Source organism: Podarcis bocagei (genome assembly GCF_964188305.1).
Source record: "Podarcis bocagei genome assembly, chromosome: 6".
In the NCBI taxonomy this organism is placed as follows: Eukaryota; Metazoa; Chordata; class Lepidosauria; order Squamata; family Lacertidae; genus Podarcis; species Podarcis bocagei.
In genome coordinates, this window is record NC_138130.1 from 41,064,477 (window position 1) to 41,081,801 (window position 17,325).

A 17,325-nucleotide genomic window follows, 5' to 3' on the forward strand; every position below is an offset into this window, starting at 1 on the left:
TTAATAAAGTCAACAAATGTCCATGTTAGTATTTGTTAAATGTATGCAATTCCCTTCATAATGCACAAATCCAGTTAAGGGAATTACTGTATCGTTTTTCAAAATAAACATCATGTTCAAGTCACTCCATAGTTCTATGCCCATTAAGTTATAATCAACTTATCCTTTATTTCTAAGCAATATTCATGAAGTGAAAGCCTAGCTTTTAAGTAAGGAAGGAGAATGCAAAGAACGGAAGCAAGGTAACATATTTTTCCATGTATAAGACGATTTTTTTTGCTAAATTATGCTAGATTGTCTTATACAAAGAAAAATACAGTCTCTCTTTCAGCAACACAGCGACCAAGATTTCCTTGATCTTCCCAGCTGCAGTGAAAGCTTCCACCACCAAAGACATGTTTCCACATGGGAGGCAGGCACAGCTCCCCGCAAGTGTCGCCTCCTCCTTCTCCTTCTCCTCCCCCCCCCCCAGATGCACGTGCCGCTCTCTCTCGCACATACATGGCTGCTGGGTATGCCACAACCGTGCCACAAACCGCGCAAGGTTAAGGACAGCAACTGGAGCACTGCAAGGAAAGTGCCTCCTGGGCCTGTTCCATCCCTTTGCTTGGCAGGCGGTATTAGAGAAACATAGGAAGTGCGCACAGCTGCCTACGGAGACTTAAGACTTCTTAAATCTTGGGTTTTAAAAAAGGGGGCTCGTCTTACACATGGAAAAATACGGTAAGTCCTCACCATTAAATTGAGTCTGTGGTTAATTGCTAGGGCTGAATGTTCTAGGGCCTTGAAAACAGAGGTATAGCAATCACTCAGCTTTGTATACTTGCCAACCAGAGCTACAGAACATGTCTTCAACATCCTTTCATACCTGACAATATAAAAGATCAATCAATGTGCAAATTTCCACAAGGAAGAGGGGAGGAAACATTTTTTCTTATATTTAGTAAGTCACCAAACCACTTATAAACTTGAATTACTTTTGGTCTAAATAGCTATTTCTTACATATGATTTTTTAAAAAAAAAACCCATGGAAAAACATAATCTGAAGTGCTGTAAATTCAGATTGCTAAGGCTTCTATTACAACTAGGCTCCAGCCAATAAGCAGGGCAAAGGGCTCTGTCTCAAATGGCAGATTTTGGACTATCTTTAAAACCGATTCCTATGAATTCAGGGGAAATAAAGACAGAAAAAAGAGATCCAACACGTGATTATTGATGATGGTATGGAAATAATTCTCATGCGGAGCCTGACCGATTCACTAGTTGCTGGGAATCACAAGTGGAGAGGGTGCTGTTGCTCTCTGGTTCTGCTCATGGGCTTCATCCAGGCATCTGGTAGGCCCCTGTGAGGACAGGATGCTTAACTAACGGGCCTTTGACCTGATCCAGCAGGAATCTAACGTTCTAAGAAGTAGAAATCAGCAAAGATCTTTCCCTCATACTTTCCCAATCAGTATCTACAGTGACGGGGATGCAAAGTTGGGCACAGAAATCAGAGAGGACAAGTTGGATACAATTTACCTTGCTAAGTCATATAAAACCTTTGTTTCAGTGTTCATTGTCCAAAATTACACATTTCAGGTTTAAGAAATCATATTAACCTATGAACAAGTCTTACTAAGCCATTTCCCAGGATTATATATTAGCCCTGGGAGCACACTATAACTACTGTCTTGCTACAGTCATCACAAAACAAACAGGCCCTAAAAATTATGCTTGCATATTGTGTTATTCACTACCCTGTGGCAAATAGATTTGCAGGTGCAAAGTGAAAAGAAGAAGAAGAAGAAACAGAAGAACAGTACCTATCTGCCATTTTCTTCCATTTGAAAAGAAGATCACTTGGCTGGTCATCAATTGGCAAATTCAGCCTCTCTTTAAAATATTTAATTATCCCTTGCTCTTCCAGCAGAAGAGGTACTCGGTAAGTGGAAGAAACATCATGGATGAATATTACCTATGAAACACAAAATTTAAATTACTGATACGTGAAACTTAAAATTGAAAGATACAGTACATCCATACAAATCATATACATATAGCTATTTTAAAAACTATAAAATCATATAGCTATTTTAAAAAATTGCTAAAAAGGAAGAAAATACTTTAAAGCTAGCTGGTAATCATTTTAATTAATTAATCAGTTCAATTAATTCATTAAAAAGTGCCCCAAATGAATCTGATACACGGCTCTTCTGCTATGGTGCCTAGTGCAACATACACACAGATAATCTAAACACAAAGGCCTGATTCACACATCACACCAAGCAAAGCCAATGCGAGGAGACCAGCTCAAAGGTGCTGCACGTTGCACTGAACTAATGCAAGCTGGAACTAATATCTGTTCTTTGTTAAAACTTGTGATTGTTCTGGACCCAAGGTTTCTGAGTACTCATGTATAACACTGCACTGCAAATAAGCTTGTAATATACTGGCCGTCCAATATGCATTATTATTTTTAACAATTGTACTTCCTGCAAACCAAAATTGGAAAAAAAAAATCTGATGGGTCCAGTATTCTAATTTGCATTGAGAAGGCATAATTTTCCATCAAACATATAAAGGGCCTGCTGGATCAAGCCAATGGCCTGTCTAATCCAGCATCCTATTCCCACAGTGGCCAACCAGATGTCTGTGGGAAACCAGGAAGCAGAGCATGACCACAAGAGCACTCTCCCCCAGTGGCGTAGCGTGGTTGGTACAATGGGGGCCGGCCGCACCGGGCGCAACATCTGGGGGGGGGGCGGGCTCGCTGCCTCCGGAGTCGCCGAAGAGCCTTGGGCGCAGGCTGTAGCAGAGCCCCATGTCTCGCGGAACCGACGAGCTGTGCGCGCGCCCGGGCTGAAGGCGTCCGGCAGGCAGCGGCTCTCAGCGCTCGTCCGGTCCCGCCAGGCAGCCCCTCCTCACAGCCCCGCCTCTGCCGCTGCTGCTGCTGCAGCTGCTGGGCCATGTTGCATTTTCCTCGCCTCTCTGCCCCCTTCCTCCTCCAGGCAAGCGGCGCCGTTTGGGCGGCAGCGCCAGCGGCAACTCACCTCAGATCGGCAGGTTAGGGGTTGGGGGGCGCAAATTACTTCCCTTGCCCCGGATTAGGGGGGGCGCAAATTACTTGCCTTGCCCCGGGTGCTGGCAACTCACGCTACGCCGCTGCTCTCCCCTCCTGCAATTTCCAGCAAGTGGTACTGAGACACATTGCTGCCTCCATCTAAGGAGGTAGAAAATGGTCATGACGGCTAGTAGCCACTGATAACCCTCTCCTCTATGGATTTGTCTAATCCTCTTTTAAAGCCATCTTTGCCTCTTAGGAGAGTGAGTGCTGGTGTTAAAAGAGAGGGGGGGAAACTTTTCTCTTTCCACTTTCTCCGTGCTACGCATAATTTTATAAACTTCTATTATGTCACCTCTTCCTTTGAGTTATCAGCCTCTAAACAAACAATTGAACTGGTGGGGCAGGGGGGGAGATCATGAATCTGTTTTCATTTCATGGTTAGACAACTTTGAATAGTAAATTTTTAATCTGCAGGCTTGTCTAAGAATGCAACACTGACCTCTGCTGGGATGTAATGGGAATCTGATTTCTGAATAAGTTGATTGTCCTAGTGATGAACAGCACATTCACCTGATTAAAAAGGTAAAGGTAAAGGGACCCCTGACCATTAGGTCCAGTCGTGACCGACTCTGGGGTTGCGGTGCTCATCTCGCTTTATTGGCCGAGGAAGCCGGCATACAGCTTCCGTAAATCACGCTGAATTCAAGGAGGATTACTCCCAGACAAACAGAGCTAGGTTTGTAGCCTATATTACTGCATGTATATATAACTATTATAAATTACAGAATAAAGGAATCCTGAAAATAACTATTTACTTTTTGATTATCTCAATGAGCTGCTGTTTGTCCCCCGCAACCTGCCTCCAATGTCCCACATACTCGGTCACATGAACTAAAAATAAAACACCTAGAAAATGATTGCAGGCATTAGAAGAACTGTGACTGTTAAAGACCTTACCAACCTGTTCAGGTTCCACATGGCAAAACATGGAAATCTTTTCTTTCACAGCCATTTCTATAGGTTTAGTACTTCTGCAGACTATCTGTCAAAAATACAAATCTACAGATAAGCAGCACAAATTGTGAAAAGACCAACATCTTCCTCCTTTTTATTTATTTAAATAATTAACATAATGTTTAAATGTCCTGTTTTCTATGGAAGAAAAAACACACTCCCATTGAACAACTTACAGTCAAACAACAGCATCTTATCATCTAAACGATTTAAAGTTTCTTTTTTTGCCCTACAATGAGCTGCTCTGCATGAGCAGGGGATACACAAATTGCCTCCTTGTTAAGAGCTTATCTGATTGAAACAAATGGACATGTTAAACGTTTATATACTGGGGCCTCGCTTGCATGTCTTGTACTTTTGCCAGAGAACATTCAATAATATGTGTTCCCTTTTTTTGGAGGGGAGGGGGTTCACTGACTAATAAATAAGCAAAGCAGATTGGATCCAGAATTTGCCTTCCACAAGTGGAAAAGCTCTTTCTATCCGAAGTAAATATTTTGTGGATGGAGATGTGCTGTGAGGTGTTGCTGGGGCTGCAGAGCGATGAGTAAATCGGCAAATGTTGCCTGCTCACACCTCACCATTCCAGGACAAGATTTACCCCCTAGTGGAACTCTACTCACAAAACACGCCTGAGGGAGTGAAGTCCAGATCCGAACCAATATGCACAGCCAAAGATTTAAGGCAAGCCCTTCAAGTAGAAAACTTATATAATAATAATAATAATAATAATAATAATAATAATAATAATAATAATAATAATAATAATTTATTATTTATACCCCGCCCATCTGACTGGGCCTCCCCATAAAAACCAGAAATACAATAAAATGTCACACGTTAAAAACTTCCCTGAACAGGGCTGCCTTAAGATGTCTCCTGAATGTCAGGTAGTTGTTTATCGCTTTGACATCTGCTGGAAGGGCGTTCCACAGGGCGGGCGCCACTACCGAGAAGGCCCTCTGCCTGGTTCCCTGTAGCTTTGCTTCTCGCAGTGAGGGAACCGCCAGAAGGCCCTCGGCGCTGGACCTCAGCGTCCGGGTAGACTGATGGGGGTGGAGACGCTCCTTCAGGTATACTGGACCGAGGCCGTTTAGGGCTTTAAAGGTCAGCACCAACACTTTGAATTGTGCTCGGAAATGTACTGGGAGCCAATGCAGGTCTTTCAAGACCGGTGTTATATGGTCTCGGCGGCCGCTCCCAGTCACCAGTCTAGCTGCCGCATTCTGGATTAGTTGTAGTTTCCGCGTCACCTTCAAAGGTAGCCCCACGTAGAGTGCATTGCAGTAGTCCAAGCGGGAGATAACCAGAGCATGCACCACTCTGGCGAGACAGTCCGCAGGCAGATAGGGTCTCAGCCTACGTACCAGATGGAGCTGGTAAACAGCTGCCCTGGACACAGATTTGACCTGTGCCTCCATGGACAGCTGTGAGTCCAAAATGACTCCCAGGCTGCGCACCTGGTCCTTCAGGGGCACAGTTACCCCATTCAGGACCAGGGAATCCTCCACACCTGCCCGCCTCCTGTCCCCCAAAAACAGTACTTCTGTCTTGTCAGGATTCAACCTCAATCTGTTAGCCGCTATCCATCCTCCAACCGCCTCCAGACACTCACACAGGACCTTCACCGCCTTCACTGGTTCTGATTTAAAAGAGAGGTAGAGCTGGGTGTCATCCGCATACTGATGAACACCCAGCCCAAACCTCCTGATGATCTCTCCCAGCGGCTTCATATAGATGTTAAAAAGCATGGGGGAGAGGACAGAACCCTGAGGCACCCCACAAGTGAGGGCCCAAGGGTCTGAACACTCACCCCCCACCACCACTTTCTGAACACGGCCCAGGAGGAAGGAGCGGAACCACTGTATAACAGTGCCCCCAGCTCCCAGCCCCTCAAGACGGTCCAGAAGGATGCTATGGTCGATGGTATCAAACGCCGCTGAGAGATCCAGCAGAACTAGGAAACAGCTCTCACCTTTGTCCCTAGCCCGCCGGAGATCATCAACCAGTGCGACCAAGGCAGTTTCAGTCCCATGATGAGGCCTGAATCCCGACTGGAAGGGATCCAAATGGTCCGCTTCTTCCAGGCGTGCCTGGAGTTGTTCAGCAACCACTCGCTCAATCACCTTGCCCAGGAATGGAAGATTTGAGACTGGGCGATAGTTGGCCATCGTGGCCGCATCTAAAGATGGTTTTTTAAGAAGCGGTTTAATAACCGCCTCTTTCAGCGGGTCTGGGAAGGCTCCCTCACGGAGGGAAGCATTCACCACCCCACGAAGCCCATCGCCCAGTCCTTCCCGGCTAGCTTTTATAAGCCAGGATGGGCAAGGATCCAGGAGACAGGTGGTTGGTTTCACTCGTCCAAGCAGCCTGTCCACATTCTCGGAGGTAACAGGTTGAAATTGATCCCACTCAACTTGACTAGACAGAACTCTAGCACTCTCCCGCCCTGGCCCTGCTCCCACGGTGGAGTCTACTTCTTCCCGAATCTGGGCGATTTTATCTGCAAAAAACTTTGCAAAATCATTGGAGGAGAACATGTGGCCCGTACTGGGCCCCGATGTTGCAGGTGGTTCCGCTAAATTGTGAACCACCTGAAAAAGTCTCCTGCTGCTGTTTTCTGCAGATGCAATAGAGGCGGTGAAGAAATTCTTCTTCGCCGTCGCTATCGCCACTTGGTAGGCTCGACGTTGAGCTCTAACCTGTGTCCGGTCAGATTCGGAATGAGTTATCCGCCACCGGCGCTCTAGCCGTCTCAACGATTGTTTCATTGCCCTCAGATCCGTGGAAAACCACGGGGCTGTCCGGGCTCCATGCAATCGGAGAGGGCGCTTCGGAGCCAAACAGTCAATAGCCCTGGTTAACTCCACATTCCAGCAGGCCACCAGGGAATCGGCTGAAAGGCCATCAACATGGGATAGAGCATCCCCTACCACTCTCTGGAAACCATTTGGATCCATTAAGTGGCGGGGGCGGACCATCCGAATTGGTCCCACCTCCCTGCAGAGGGGATGGGTTGCAGAGAAGTCCAGTTGCACCAGGAAGTGATCTGACCATGGCACTTCTTTCATTTCGCTTTTACTTAGTGTCAGATCACCAACATCCATAGAGGTAAACACCAGGTCCAAGGCATGTCCACGGCTATGGGTTGGGCCAGACTTATTCAGGGACAGCCCCATGGAGGCCATGCTTTCCACGAAGTCCCGAGCGGCCCCTTGTAAGGTCGTGTCGGCATGGATGTTAAAACCCCCTAGGACGACCAGGCTAGGTGTCTCCAGGAGAACATCCGCCACGACCTGAAGCAGCTCGGGCAGGGAATCCTTGGTGCAGCGGGGAGGTCGGTACACCAAAAGGAATCCTGTACTGCCCCTATTGCCCAACTTCCAGAACATGCACTCAGAAAACTGGGTCTTCCCAATAGGACGCCTGGTGCAAACTAATGACTTCCTAAAAATCACTGCAACCCCCCCTCCCCGCCCACGTGACCTGGGTTGCTGTGCGTAAGAGAAACCTGGTGGACAAGCAGCGGCAAGGACAGGCCCATCTGCTTCATCCAACCAAGTCTCTGTTACACATGCCAGGTCAAATCCTCCATCCATGATCAAGTCATGGATGGCAGTGGTCTTACGAATCATTGACCTGGCATTGCACAGCAGCACCTTCAGGTCACGTGGGTATCCCTTGCTGATTCTAGTATCCATCCGGACAGGACCAGACCCGGAGGCAGGGATAGTCCTCAGACAACGACTAAACCTGCCTCCTCTGTAATGACATGGTCTGGTCTTAGCGTAACTCCTCCTCCTACCCGTGATCACTGAGATCGGTTGTCCCAGTGCATCCCCCCCTGTGGAACATGCCCCAGCCATTTTGTGGGCTGGGGCCCACTCCCCGGCAGCCCTGACCCCTCCCCCTAAAAACAAAATAACACCTTAAACAAACAAACAAAAACAATAAAACAATACAAACAAAAAAAATGTAAAAATTACAAAAACATCAAAATAAAAAAATAATAATTCCCCAAGCCCAACCAAACATCCATCCCACCCCCACCCCCCACATACAAAAAATCCAAAGAAAATTTTTAAAAACATTTTAAAAACACTCTGTGCCTCTCCGGCAGTAACACTGTCCTAGTGAGGCCTGTCAGGCCCCGCCCCGGGCCAGGTGGTAAGTGGCAGGGAGGAGCAGGGCCCTCAGGCACTCACTCAGGGGACTCCTCCTGGGCAGCAGGCAGCAAGCAGCACGCAGTCCTTGTGAGGCTTCAGGCCCCGCCCCAGGCCAGATGGTAAGTGGCAAAAGCAGGGCCCACAAGCACTCACTCAGGGGAGTCTTCCTGGGCAGCAGGCAGCAAGCAGCACGCAGTCCTTGTGAGGCCCCAGGCCCCGCCCCAAGCCAGATGGTAAGTGGCAAAAGCAGGGCCCACAAGACTCACTCAGGGAGTCTTCCTTATGCATGTCTGTTTAAGGTACTTAACTTCCCCAGAATTAAGTGTGAAGTATAATAGGTGGAAAACCAAACAGGCACAGCAAGAAACATAAAGTTGTGTGATCAGCTGGACACCTAGCTTAACATTCCATTAGCATATTACCTGTTCCATCAAAGAATACATTGCTGTATTTAACAAAGTATTTGGATTCTGAACACATTTTCATGATTTTATTGAACACATTTCTACTCAAACCTGACAGGAGCAGCTAGTGGATTGGATCCACCACTGTGCCAACTTCCCTGCCATCTCTCACAAACAACCTCTTGATAAGTGCAGTGACGATGCTGAAGAGAGACTAGGTATGTCGTAATGCCCCCCCCCCCAACCAGTCACTCCTGCTGCCTGAGTTATATTGCTACCTTTATACTGGCCTTCCTTTCTAACATGATATTGTAAAATTTTATCAAACTCACCAAGTCAGGAGAAAGGCCAAGCCCTCTTAAAGCCCGGACACTATTCTGAGTAGGCTTTGTTTTCTGTTCTCCAGTAGCATTAGGCTGAAAAATAAATGTTTTGTGCCATTGACTGCCGTTGCAAAATTAAAATCTGATAGGCAACTATATTAATATGCCCGGAAGCCACTAAAGTAGCTATTTGTCTGCTTTAATGACTTGTTCTATGGTTGCCTGAGCACAAACATCCACAGGAAGAGTTGTACACTACTTTGTCTCATTAGTATGAAGCCACAGACCCATGTTGGACTTCTCTAAAAACAAGTCATACAGTCTCCCAGATTTCCTAAAGCATATCTTCAAACAGAGTAACGTGTCTATAGCTAATGGATTATTTTATATTAAATGATTGCTTAAAATCTGTTATAAGGCTCAGTGTCATCCATCTAAAATGTTTAGGTTTTATTCTATTTCACCAGCTGTAATAAATGTTTAGCTTCTCAAACCTTCCCCCAAAGATACTATATTTTTCGCAACCAAACCTAGGGTGAGAATAGGATGAACAGGTATCAGCGCATCTATCACCAAGTTAATGTAATTTGCTCATTATTCACGGTCCTTAAAAATACCCTATATGAATATTTCCCCCCCCCCAAAAAAAAGATGTGTAAAGCAATAAAGCACAATAGAGTATGAAAATGACTTACTTGTGGTACAAGGCTGACATGGATATTGCAGAAGTTCTCTCTTTTGGCCTTAAATTGAAATTGTCGGAAAGCTTCTACAAAAGGCATTCCTTCAATATCTCCAATAGTTCCACCCAGCTGAAAAGGAATATCTATAGTCAACTAGTTGGAGCAACACGAAAGGAAATTGACTTATATCACCTCTATATGCTTCAATTTTAGTTTAGTGTTGCTTTTTTTAAAAAAGGAAAGAACTACCATCTTATGCAGAGTGCCAAAAATAACATAGGTCAGTGAGAAGTAGCTATTGACAGATAATGACAACTGCTTCTGTAATGCAACCCACATACGTAATAGCAATAAATAATGATTGTTTAATAATTATTTCCTTGCAGTTATTAAAAGTAGCTTTAGAATGACAGAATAAAATCAATGAGGAAAAATACTCTGCAATTCACATTATAAAACAAACCCTGTCTTTATCCACTATTTCACACAATTTCTTACTTACCTCAATTACACATATCTGTGGTTCTTTCTTATCAGCATCCACAGGAACCTTTGCCTGATTCATTACCCATTCTTGAACAGCATCAGTAATATGTGGGACAACTGCAAGGCAAACCACATGGTAATGCTAGAAAAGGTGAAAATGCATGACAAGATGCAACTCTGTTCAAAGTAAAAATCTGATGCAATCCAATGAAATTAGAATAAAAAGATAGCATTTAAAGCTATACCAAATTCCTTTCATATATGAATCTGAAAAGGTCCCTCAACAACTCCAAAGTAAAAAAGAATAAATGAAGTGAAAATAAAGTACAAATGCAACGGATGATATCTAGGAGTAGCATTCCACTTGTGCGACAGACTACTTCTTGAACAAACATGATTTCCTCTTTAGCAGGGAGGAAACAATATGCTTAGAGGGTTGGGGGACTGTCTGACGCAACCTGGGGGAAAGGTAACAGGGTGATTCAGGAGGGAGAAAAGGAATGAGAAGTCCCACAGTATCAGCTAGTGAAATGTTGGAACTCACCCAATTTGGGCTGGTTTTATACTATTAGAAACACTGATAAGATTTCTGCATAAGATTTTTAAAACATGCCTCTGTAAATACTGTACATACGTCGTCGTCATTTGCTTTCAACATTTTGAACAGTTTTATTGCTACTTGGCATCCAGGCAAGGTTATGCTTTTAAATAAGAAAAAAGTATCACAGAGACAAATGTGGCAAGTGGGATGCCAGCCCTGCAAAGGTTATTTCATCAGTCAAATACATTAGGTGTGTGTTTTGAACACTAAGCTAATAAATAAATATTTTTTTTTAAAAAATGGCAATTATACCACACTTTGGTTATGAGACACTAAACTAATCCATATGAAGATGACTGAAGACTTTGGATTTGGAAGTCCTCTGATCAAACCTCTGCTCAAAGATCACTGGGTGGCCTTGGCCAAATCACAATCTCTCAGTCTAATAATCTAACACCCAGGGGTTGTTGTCAACAAGATAACTTGGGATGATGACAGAGGGAGGGAGGGAGGGCAGAATATAAATATGATAAAGCACCTTGAACTGTTTTTCCCATGTAATCTCCATGCCTTTCTTTATTGATGACATGCTGATAGATCTTTCCAGTGGTGATGTTGTTATCCTTGTAAAGGTTAATATCCAAGAATCGTTCATAGTTTCCCAAGTCGAGGTCAACTTCTCCACCATCGTTTAGCACAAAAACTTCACCTAAAGAAACAAATCATGCTTTTACATATTTTGGTGAAACATACATATTTATTCTTCAATCTCACAATGTTAGGCACAAACATATATTTCAAGTACATCCGTTCTATGTGTCCAAATTAAAGAATATGCCTTTTATATTTGACTGTGAACCAGGAGCTTTTACTAGTTTCAGTACGCAGAGAAGTAAAGGTCTGCTCTAAGTACGTTAAAAAAAATTATATAAAAAAGTCAATACAAAAGTAACAAGAAGCACAAAAACATAAAATAAGACAGAAGGACAAGTTACTTTTAAGAGACACAGTGCATATTTCAAAAGTACTGATGTTGAACGGAGGTAATTTCTTAGTAGCAGAAAGGCAATGTATAATGGTTAAAAATAAGCTAAAAACAAAACTAATTTCCACTAGCAGATGCAATGTAAACAACTTGGAGAAATCTTAATACCATTTCGGGGTGGTAAAATCATGGGGGGGGGATCATTTGGTAAAAATATCCAAATCCATGAAATTACATGAACATTCATTATATTTTAGAATGAGGCTGAAAAGGGATTTCCATTTTCCCACACTGTTTTTCTGCTCTGCGCCTACCACATATCCTTAATGCCCTGACACATTTTCTTCTTTTATGCTTGGGTCAAGGAGAAATTAACTAACACAAAAAGAATGATTAGCTCAGCAGAAAGGCCAGCTTGCATCATCTCTTACAAAATAAAAATAATTAGTTAAGTCATAAAATATATTCCACGATCTGCATTACCATGGTCAGCTACCTCTATCAGAAATCATATGTCACAGATGTCAGTGCCAAAGGCTACTGTTAAAAATTCACCTACTACATTAGGTCTAATATAAAATGCATCACATTTTACAGCCAGCTCTTTTGAGTGATTCTATGCTGTTGAGATTCTTAACAATAAATCTCAACTTAATTACCCTGTAATGTATCAGAATAAAAATCCTACAAATCAGTCGTTCCGTCTTAGTAGCTATGTCCTTGTAACCTCTGTCTGCAAGTTATTTCCTTTTCTTATATCAGCAAGATTATATTAGTTCACAAGTCCCAGTTATTCTAGTAAACCTGGTTAGAACCACATAGAAAACAGAGGCCCAAATTAGACATGATTGTGATAGATCTGTCTTCAAATATGGACTGGCCTCAATAGCGGAAAACACTTGATTTATAATGCAAAAGGAACACATGGGTGGGGGATATTGAACTTTCCCCATCAGCTACTCCCAAAGTTCATCAAACCCTGAGAGACCTTTCCTCCAAACAGGCTCAAATAGTAAAAGTGATCCTGGCTGAAATAAAAAGTCATAGGGGGCGAGTGAGGCCAAGGTTCAGAATCACCCAACCGCATACCTTTCTGGTGCTTTAAATCTAACTCCTGTTTATATTGTTACATAGGTGGCACGCCAACCCCCAAACTCTGCTGAGTGGTAGCAAGATTACAGGGGGTTCCAGGTGCTCACCACAGGTTTGTGTTTCTGCTGAGAATCAAGATGTGGCATATTTATACCTGAATTTGGATGGAGGGAGTTCAGATCTTACAGAATGGTCATATCAAGAGGGGTTTGTTCCCCACAGCACTGCAACACGTGACTCCAAGGCATCTCTCCCAGCCTGTGTTCCGCCAGTCTACCAAGATGGATCTGCCTTTGCTCTCCTTCTTCCCAGGACACCTCTTGCCCAAATAACTCATCCTCATCCATCTGCTATTCCAAACCTAGTTTTTTACAGGAACATTTTTCCTGTGAGTACAACCTGCCCCCTCCCTGTCATCTAAGCAACTCCTGTCTGCCCAGGCCCAAGGATTCCTCTTGGATATGGGTCATCAACACCTTTTGTCATGTTAACCTCTCTAGCCAAGGCAAGGCCCTTGCTTGGAAAGGAAGCTTAGCCTGTATTTTTCCACTGGCCTGAAATCTTCCATTCAGTAGTACAAATATTAACTAGATTCTGACATTCATTAATTTCCTGGGTTTAGGGGGGGTCTCTCCTCTCCCCCCAAATTTATGACAATATATAACTGGTCTACATCAACATCAAAAGTTATGCAGGCTTAAGCTGGATCAGAGGTTACTAGTGATAATCAAAGCAAGAGCAATGCCTCCCCCTTCCCCTAATTCTCATATGTCATGAATCCAGAAACTCTGCAGAGACCAAATCCAATTCAGAAATATCTATAGACAGTTCAGATGTCTCAGAAAAAACCCAGTGCAGGAGGACACAAGATGGGTAATGATGTAGGAGGACTGGCAGGAGCAGAGAACTAGATCCTAACAAATGTGAACCAATCCTATGCAAGATAAACACATGTTAGATATAACACTGGGCAGTTAACTGAGAGAAATGCAAGATACTTATCTTGTTTTTACTGAGACATAAGTCCTACGTCGTGTTTACTGAGACATAAGTCCTACTGAGTTCAATGAGACTTACCGTATTCTTTGCACCATAACACTCACTTTTTTCCTCCTAAAAAGTAAGTGGAAATGTCTGTGCGTGTTATGGAGGGAATGCCTACGGGTGGCATGCCTACGGATTTTCCTCCTCTAAAAGCTATGTGCGTGTTATGGTCGAGTGCGTGTTATAGAGCGAAAAATACGGTACTCCTAGTTAAATGTGCATTGGATTGCAGTTTTAGGCACCTCATTGAACTCAGCATGACTTCCGTTTCTACAGTCATGCATAAATATAATACTTAAGTCTCTACTATATCGGACATTTCGCAGCTTCATATTCCAAAAAAGAGAGATCAATTTCTCAATAAAAAGGAATGCAACCAAATTTGCAGGGAAAAGACGTTTGTGTCACTCGTACCATGTTCATATGGCGAGAAGGTTCCAGCATCTATGTTAATGTAAGGATCTATTTTGATTGCAGTAACTCGTAGACCACATGATTTCAGGATGGTGCCTATGCTGCTTGCAATAATTCCTTTACCAATGCCTGAGATGACACCACCAGTTACCAGGATGTACTTCATGGGATAATTATGGATACACTGTGGTACTTGAGCTTGAAATCTAAAAATGAAGAGTTAAAAGTGAACTTATGAAATACTATGTATTTCCCCATAAAAAGAAGAAAAGCTGGAGCTATTTTCAATATGGAAAAGTATTTTTCACGCTTTTCATGGAACTCCCTGTGAAATTTATGTTGTTCTAAAATTCTTCATTGACACCAGAAGACAGCAATATAAATACGGTAGGTTCAAGGAAGGACAGAGAAATGCCTAAAGACAGGATCTTCAACATCACTAGCAACAAGGCAGGGTATCCAAGAAGGCACTGTGATGTTCAGAGTATTCCTAATGACAGGAATCATATCGACAATCAACAAATTTAGGTGCTAAGTTAATGACAGCTATGTAGCCAAAACTGGGCTAATGAGAAACAAGAGAGAGGGTGCCTCAAAGCTTACAATAGCAGAAAAAAATCTTTTTAACAATAAATGTTAAAGTGGTGGGGGAAAACAGAACAGTTCAATGAGGACTGGGTATGGTGAGGGGCCACAAATTACTAAACTTGATTGAGAGCAACAGAATGGAGAATTCTGAAAGAAGGTATGGCTGGATCCCTAAAACCCTGAACAAGGGAACTCCAAAGGGTCCACGCACAGTACTCTTGTTCTTGTACATGATGCATTGCGGAAGGCAAAATACTGAGCTAAATGGACAGCAGTGGAGCATATGCTTTGCTTGCAGAAGGTCTCAGGTCTAATCCCTGGCATCTCTGGGAAAAACACTTATCTGGCATCCTAGGGAACAGCTGCCAATGCCAGGGATGAGGCCTTCCAGATGCGTCCTTCCAGTGTTTTAATTATCCACCCTTGCAACGAATTACTTATTAACAAATAAATACTTGTTTTGTGGCACAGCACTGCACTTTTTTTAAGAGCGCCAAAGCTAAACCACCATGTATAATAGTGCAGCGGTTGTACTGTTGGGACACAGCAACGACTGGCCCAGTCACAATCTCCCAGGTCAACCTACCTCGCAGGGTTGTTTGGAGGGCGAACCGCGGAGAAATAAACGCAATCAATAAATAAACTCGCTCTGGAAGGGACTCTATAAAGTGTGGCGTATTAAAAGATCCCCCTTCCCGGGAATTGAGTGCGGGCGGTAGGTAAGATGAGGAACGGAAACCCGAATCCTGCACCTGTTATCGCCGTCGCGGAGAGGAGGGATCCAAGCAAGGAGGAGGCCCGAAGCTTTGCTTTGCCTGCTCTAGGAACCAACCCCTTAGGAGCCAGCCTTCATTCCGCCGCCATGGCCGCGGGACGGGGCGCCCACTGCGCCCCAGGGGGCGGGAGAGGGACTTGGCCAGCGCTCCTCCTCCTGCCGCCGCCGCGGGGGCCTCCCGTGGTCGCTCAGGAGAGCCAGCGCGCTCGCCCTGGTGAGGAGGTCCGAGAGGCCGCTTACCTGCGCCCGGCGCAGTCCTAGAAGCGGCGTCACCGTCGCAGCCAAGTTCCCCGGCCGTCGCCGCCCCCTCCCTGCCGGCTGGTTGCAAGGAGACGGCCGCTTTCGCAGGAGCCCTATCCCAAGCGGCCGCTAGAGGGGGGGGGGGGCTCAAAACTCGCAAGCCCAGCCGCTGTGGTTTTTTTCCTTCAGGAAAACGGGTCCCTGAGGCGCATAAGTCCTGCCTTCTTAATCCCAGAAGGAATGAGGCGGAATGCGCTCTGCACGCGCACAGAGGCAGCGCCGTTTGCCTCCACCCATTCCCACCACCCTTCTGAGTAATACCCCTTCCCACCCTCTCACTCTATATGAGGGCCTGGTGACTTCTGTTTCAGTGTATCTGAAGAAGTGTGCATGCACACAAAAGCGCATACCAATAACTACCTTAGTTGGTCTCTAAGGTGCTGCTGGAAGGATTTTTTATTTTTTTATTTTGTTTCGACTATGGCAGACTAACACGGCTACCTACCTGTAACCTGCTAATAATGACATTCGCTTTCTATCATGCATGCGAGCCACCAGATTTGCCCACAGGGCAGATTTGTGCACCGTTCGCATGCACAGTGATGAAAGAATCACTTCTGTGGGTGACTTGAGGTGACAGGTAGGCAGCAAGGAAGGAGGAGGGCTGGCTTCGCACCATAACCAGGTCCCCAAGACCTTCTTCAGCTGCTCCTGCAACTTATGGAGTACCAGTGCCACAGGCTGCCTGCCATCTGTGTCGGAGCTTTTTGGCCTACAAAATCAATATGTAGGGCCAGCTCAATACATTTTGGCGAATGACAAAATGGTGCCCCCTCCTCGCCAGGGAAGAAGCAGGCGTGGAATAGAAGTGTATTAAGGCCCATTTTTACAAAAGAGGCTGAATGATTTGCAAAGACCTAGGAGTCCATAGCAATGTCTGCTTTATAATATTGTCCCTTGGCCTACACTAAAGGCAAATATTTGATTTTTGAATATTCAGCCACTCAGTTATTACCTTGAAACAGATGTGGGAACCTGCGGCCATTCAGATACTGTTGGACTCCATCAGCATCAGTCAGCATTGGCCAATGGGAAATATGAGAGTTGGAGTCCAGCAACCAGGACAGCTAAAGTTCCCCTCAGCCACCCATCCAATAGCCCTGGGGGCACTGTTAATATGCTTAGTACCAAGCTATAGGGTCGCAACACAATCCTGAATGTTTTATATGGCCAAGAACAAGTTTACTAGAGCTACTCTCTAGAAAATGCACATACGAGATTTCAGCTTTACTAGCATGCATTTGATTCTTTTAAATCTACGCGTCTGAAGAGATGGCTGTATCATGTGCTAGTTTATCCTGAAATCTCTTTGGACAAGCTCTGGGACCTAATTATTCATTTGTGCTTTTCATTATTTGCTCTATTATAATTACTCCTTTTTTGGCACAAAACTCTAGTGTGACAGCCTTGATTAGTCCCTTTAGCATTAGTACTCCTTAACCGTGTTCAGGATGGAAACTGAA

General features: G+C 44.4%; 1 protein-coding gene across 7 annotated transcripts in view; it reads right to left on the reverse strand.

Annotated features, from left to right (window-relative positions):
* CTPS2 (CTP synthase 2) overlaps window positions 1-17,325 on the reverse strand; it is a 70,726-nt gene that overhangs the window by 41,015 nt on the left and 12,386 nt on the right. For 3 of the 7 annotated variants that reach the window (XR_014009176.1, XM_081198120.1, XM_081198119.1), the window contains exons 2-9: window positions 14,200-14,405; window positions 11,203-11,373; window positions 10,140-10,240; window positions 9,650-9,766; window positions 8,964-9,047; window positions 4,009-4,089; window positions 1,807-1,958; window positions 736-868 (exon numbers count right to left, since the gene is read on the reverse strand). Coding sequence is in view for 6 of the 7 variants with exons in the window: in XM_081198120.1 (XP_081054246.1) it covers window positions 736-868; window positions 1,807-1,958; window positions 4,009-4,089; window positions 8,964-9,047; window positions 9,650-9,766; window positions 10,140-10,240; window positions 11,203-11,373; window positions 14,200-14,405 (1,045 nt within the window). In the remaining variant the exon portion in view is untranslated. The other 4 variants (XM_081198121.1, XM_081198122.1, XM_081198123.1 and 1 more) reach the window with 4 other exon arrangements.